This window comes from Andrographis paniculata, unplaced genomic scaffold (assembly GCF_009805555.1).
Source record: "Andrographis paniculata isolate CXL003 unplaced genomic scaffold, ASM980555v1 Contig142END, whole genome shotgun sequence".
NCBI classification, from domain to species: domain Eukaryota; kingdom Viridiplantae; phylum Streptophyta; class Magnoliopsida; order Lamiales; family Acanthaceae; genus Andrographis; species Andrographis paniculata.
Genome location: NW_026137416.1, coordinates 40,001 through 45,587, shown reverse-complemented (window position 1 = coordinate 45,587; position 5,587 = coordinate 40,001). Strand labels below are relative to the sequence as shown.

The 5,587-nt window shown below is 43.2% G+C and overlaps 1 protein-coding gene across 1 annotated transcript in view; it reads left to right on the top strand.

Annotated features, from left to right (window-relative positions):
- The first annotated feature begins 3,598 nt into the window (after window positions 1-3,598).
- The window catches only part of LOC127257467 (ATP synthase protein MI25-like), a 3,605-nt gene continuing 1,616 nt past the window's right edge, over window positions 3,599-5,587 (top strand). Inside the window, exons 1-3 of the mRNA XM_051283904.1 lie at window positions 3,599-5,114; window positions 5,195-5,219; window positions 5,304-5,587. The exon at window positions 5,304-5,587 is cut by the window's right edge and continues 1,616 nt beyond it. Coding sequence (XP_051139861.1) covers window positions 4,817-5,114; window positions 5,195-5,219; window positions 5,304-5,587 — 607 coding nt within the window. The 5' untranslated portion in view covers window positions 3,599-4,816. The remainder of the gene's footprint in view (window positions 5,115-5,194; window positions 5,220-5,303) is intronic.

The following is a 5,587-nucleotide window of genomic DNA, read 5'->3' as shown; positions in this document are numbered from 1 at the left end:
ACAGAGACCAAGCAGCAGATAGAGCAGGAAGAGGAGCTGCAACAAGTTTCGCTAGAAGAAGCAGCGGGTTTGCGGCAGCAGTGGAAAGAGCTTCAGCAGGAACTGCAGGTACGGCTGCTACACTAGCTTTTTTCGGGAGACCCAGAAGAGTGCCACAAAGCAGCTACTAAGGTAAGAGCACCAACAATTCTATCGCAGGAGCTACTACTTCTTTTCGCTGGAATCCCTAGAATGTGAGCTTAGACTAGAAAAGGGCAGAAGGAGCTACAAATTCGTTCGCTGCGTAGCTTGGGAAGGGAATTTTAAGGTTGAGTTCCAGTCCACCAGCTTGATAGCTATATATTTCGCAACGAACTGAAATGAACTTCCGTGAGAAAAGACTTAAAAAAACTTGTGCCCCTGAGGCTTAGCGCGGGTCCCGGGCCGAGGGATTGGGTCTTTTAGGGCTTGTAAGGTCGTCAACCTGCTTTGTACAGAACCGACGGGGAACTACCAAGCCAATCGAAATAGGGTTAGGCGCGAAAGAGTCAGCACGACAGTCTTCAATTAAGTAAGAAGCACACAACCGTGCCCGATACCTCTCAAGAGAACCATCTCCTTTTGTTTTGTCGAATGAAGCCTGTAGCATGGACTTGCTTTAGCTAAAATATGAGGTTAGGATTGAGACAAATAAAATATGTCGGGGTTTGCAATGGCAGAGATTGAACTTCTTCTGGTAGGAAACTTATTCATTCATATCCTGGCGCGGATTCAATCTCCTCGTCAGTGAGTGCTTTCCCGCGATAGAGAATAGATAGAGTGGGTTACCCTGCTTTTTTAATAGAAGATTGGGTTGGTCCGATCCTGTCCTGCTCCTTACAAAAGAGAGTATAGGTACAGCAAGTCCATGGACAGCTGCTAATAATAGAGAGTGAAACTTGTAAGCCCAGGTTAGAATAGACTCGACCGTAGGGAGAAGTGAGAATAGACTATACTCGAACAAAGTGAGAGGGAGGGTAAGCTTGTTTTTCTTGTTATAGGCAGTAGGACTACAAGAATCGGCTTTTGGTTTTCATCAGTGAAGGATCTAAAATCTCAGCCTTTGGTCTTTTGGGATATTGTTTCAGCACAGAAAGAGCTGTTATCACGACTGAGAGGTCAGGCTCAAGCTTCAGGCCCCACCAATATGGACTAATCGGATCTTCTTTCAGGCGAGAAAGGGAGTATCCTCCTAATAAGCTCTACTTGAACAAGTAGAAAGGAGTCCCAATCAAAGCTTTCGTCTCGGGCGGAGCAGCTGTCTTTGAGGAAAATGATGCCTTGTTCCTAAAGTCTTGCTATTTTCTCGTAATGAGCTTAGCTTGATTTAGCTGACCTTGTCCGAAGACAAGTTTCGATCCTCGATCCAAGTTTCGTCTTTCGAGTCTCATTCGAGAGGTTGTTATTCGACCTGGAAAACAACAGTTTTTTCTTTTCTTAAATGAAAGAGAAAGGGTACGAAACTACGTAGAAGCAATGTCCGCTAAAATAAGTCTTTATCCTAGGAGATTGCCTTCCCAAACTCAACTTAATCAATGGCATGGGGGATCCTTCCTAAAGAATTGACTGACCTTGCTGTTTAGGACTTTCTTCTCTAAAGTCTAAAGAGATTTACCCGCTGAGTACTCCCTCGCTAAGGTATGGTCACTTATTGGTGCTGAGTAGGGTTACTGCAAAGTTTTCGTGTGATCGACTCCGGGTTTCTCTTGAAGCGGCGCAGCTCCCAAGTACCATTTGTCTCCAAGTATATCTCCCACTTCCCATTTGCGTTTGATTCCAACGGACCATTTCGTCATGCTTTGGACTGCTGGCTGCCACTGACTGTGTTAGCTTCCCTTGTTGCTTTTTCGTTGAGCTTGAATTACGATTGAGAGAGAAGAGACAGCGGGCTAAGAAGTTGTAAGTCACCTTCCCCTGAATGAACAAAAAGAGGGTAACCGATCCTTATTTAGAATAAGATAAGATTTCGAATAAGATAAGCCGAGCCTGCCTCAACCTCGGACCCGCCGCAAGAAAGGAACGTCAGATTGGTTCGAATCCATTCGTGAGATAGAATGATCTTAAGAGGGACCTAGCTAAATTCTCGAACAGGTGATTCTGTAGTCGCAGCTTACTCTTTCTCGAGGTGGGATACCTTAACTGGCTTAACTCTTGATCATATCTGCTGTCTCTAGCTAATCAGATCTTCCTTCTCATCGAAAGATGCGAAACAAACGGGAATTGAATTAGGTAAAAAAGGACAAGGATCCATGGAGCGCTAACTAGTAAAGGGACCGGAACAGCCTATTATTGCTATTGCAAAGAAGAGGGCATTCTGTAAGATCGTGGTTAATAAGTTCCTGGGCTTACCCATGTGCAAACTGTTAGGAATCGATCTATATGCTTTGACGTTTGGGATAACTGAATAGCCTTATGCGTACCCCCTTTTTCGGATATTGGTACGTTAGATAGTCTAAGCAGCGTCAAAGTCTTTCCCGGTCCAGTGAAAGTCGCTTCTTCTACTTAAGAGGGATTTAATAAGTCTCCTCTCCCCGATAGCCTACAGCTCGCGTAACCCTATTTCCAGTAGCCAATAGAAGCGTACGGGCTGAATGAATAATTCAGGCAAGGCAGCTATCGTGACTTTATGCCATTCCAGCTTGCACCCCCTAGAATGAATAGGGCTTTCTTTCGAATTGGATTTCCCGACTTGAGAGCCTGAAGCCCTAAAGACCAAAGGAGACTGGCTAGAATGGATAGCGTTTGGTTGACCCCCACTTTAGAGAGAGAAAATATTTAGGGCCCACCAACTATATGGTTGGCTCACCTACCCACCATGAGAGCTGACCCGCCAGCTGAAGTGAGCGGGTATAATCTATTTCCCCTAAATGAAAGAAAACTCCACCATGAAATTCCTAGAAAGGAAAATGGTAAGCTCTCCAGAAAAGAGCATTAAAGGGTCGAATCTGGTTTTGTGGAATAAGGCCGAAAGAAAGGAATGATGGTTCATAGTAAATAAGCTATCAAGCGCCTATATGTTGCAAAAGGGACTTCCTTCCAGCTGTTGTCTACTCAAGTTATGTGAAGGCAATCATAGAAGACAGTTCGATACCATTGGGAGTTTCATCTGTCCCTTGTCCTCCATTCGAGGAACTTAGAAAAGGTACTACCCTCTTCGTTTAGTAAACATAAGTGCCCGACTCTTTCTAAATCCAGCTTCAACCGAGCATACGTCTGCCGCGGGAACAGGAAGAATGGAAATTTCTTTATATGTTGAAATCTTTCCCCTTGGAATACTGGGGGGCGCCTCGCCCTTCTTGGAAAAATCATGCTTTCAAACTTGCCGCTGTTCTTCTAAGAAAATCATCGATAATAGACCAAGTTAGATGGGAATCGCCTCTACAAAGCTTGTTTTATTTAGAGAGACCTAGTCAACTCATAAAGGATGCGTGAGGCCGAGCCCTTGATACTACGCTGGTCTTTAGCTAGTTTCAAATCTTTTTACCCTTCAGTGGTAAACAACTTAGCTGAAGCTAACCTCGGAACTGATCAAGGTTAGACTTTCATTGCTTCAATAACAACCAGATGGGGCACCCTTTAGGACACATGCGAACAATCCAACTACTATCTCTACTTGATCTTCGTCTGCTATTCTGTAATCTCTTAGGCTAAATTGACCTCTTTCGTTCCTTTCCTGCTTTCCGGCTTAGTTCAGTATGCCAGTTTGCTAACTTCTCGGCCGGGTGGGGTCAACATCCGATCTTTTGGCCTAGACCTCGAAGACTAGAAAGTATATGCCAATTTAGTATTTCCACACTTGCATACATAGCAACTTTAATATTCACAGGTCACAGGATTTGCAGATCGGCTGCGCTATGCCTCCTCCCCGAACCATCAAAAGTCGAGCCACCAATCTTAGTGCCTACAAAATGTTCCAACCAAAACCCCAATTACGGATACGGGTCAACCCCAGCCTTCAACAAGCCATCTCTAACCGATGATTGCCAGTTCCTAAGCTCTGGCCTAAACACAACTGTCTTCTCAACCCACTCGTACTTCAGCTTTAAATATCCGATTCCTTCACCCGAACCAAACCTTCCCTGCCTTAGTTCGATGGAATGCTACCCAGTTCATTCGTGCACTATGCTTAACACATGTCATTCGTTCTTTGACTTTCAAACTATATTGTTGATGTACTTGAATTTTCTTTGTCGAGATTGGGTTGGTGTTCCGTGTACCGCACCTTTGCTTGTGTAGCTTATTTTGAATAAGACAGGAAGCGGGTAGAATAAGATTAAGGAGGCGAGGTAAATGAGAAAGAACCCACTGATGATAGTGATCAGTATATGGTCTTTGACCAAGTTGAGAAATAAAGATAAATAGTCCATTGTTCTAATTGAAGAGCTTTTCCTATTCCTCCCCCCCTTCCCACAAGCTTCCATCTTTGAGATTGTCCAATTCTCCATCTTAGATGAGGTAGATCTGGACAATCTGACGTATATAAATCAAGACTTGCACTTTGCAGGGGCAAGCTCTCTCTATTTCCAAGATTTTCTCGTAGCATATGCCAACGAAATGCTCCTTTTTTTTTAGGGGGCTGGCTTTCGTTCGCAACAAGGTAGCCAAACGGGTTCTGTTTAGCGTGGACAACATTCACTGGCTAAACCATATCTATATGGATCTTGTGGATCATGGAAGCCGAAGTGAATACTTTGTCCAAGTTATAAAATTGATTGGAGGGTAGTCTTTCTTTTTCTGATGTTTCCTGACGTACTGGAGTTATAACATTTGAATTTCTCTTACATTCTTCGTTCCCGAAATGGATCCTATCAAATATTTTACATTTTCTATGATCATCTTTATTTCAGGTATTCGGGGTATTCTCCTTAATAGACGAAATATTCCTATTATGTCAATGTCAATTGAATCAATGTTATTAGCTGTGAATTCGAACTTTTTGGTATTTTCTGTTTCTTCGGATGATATGATGGGTCAATCATTTGCTTCATTGGTTCCAACGGTGGCAGCTGCGGAATCTGCTATTGGGTTAGCCATTTTCGTTATTACTTTCCGAGTCCGGGGGACTATTGCTGTAGAATCTATTAATAGCATTCAAGGTTAAACATGACTCCTAGAGAGTTACCAAAATACGAAGTTCTCTTCCCCTTTCGTTCTCTTCTTTCTTTTTGATTTTGAGGGTCAGGGCCTTTCTCGCTGGGCGAGCGCATCCGATTCTAAAGTGCTTTCGTAAACCACTTCCCGTTCAGTTGCTGAAAGATAGATAGAAATAAGGCTTTCTAAATGAGATTGAGTTCGCAGGCTAGAAAGATGCTATTTGCTGCTATTCTATCTATTTGTGCATCAAGTTCGAAGAAAATATTAATTTATAATGAAGAAATGATAGTAGCTCGTTGTTTTATAGGCTTTATCATATTCAGTCGGAAGAGTTTAGGTAATACTTTCAAAATGACTCTCGACGGGAGAATCCAGGCTATTCAGGAAGAATCGCAGCAATTCCCCAATCCTAACGAAGTAGTTCCTCCGGAATGCAATGAACAACAACGATTACTTAGGATCAGCTTGCGAATTT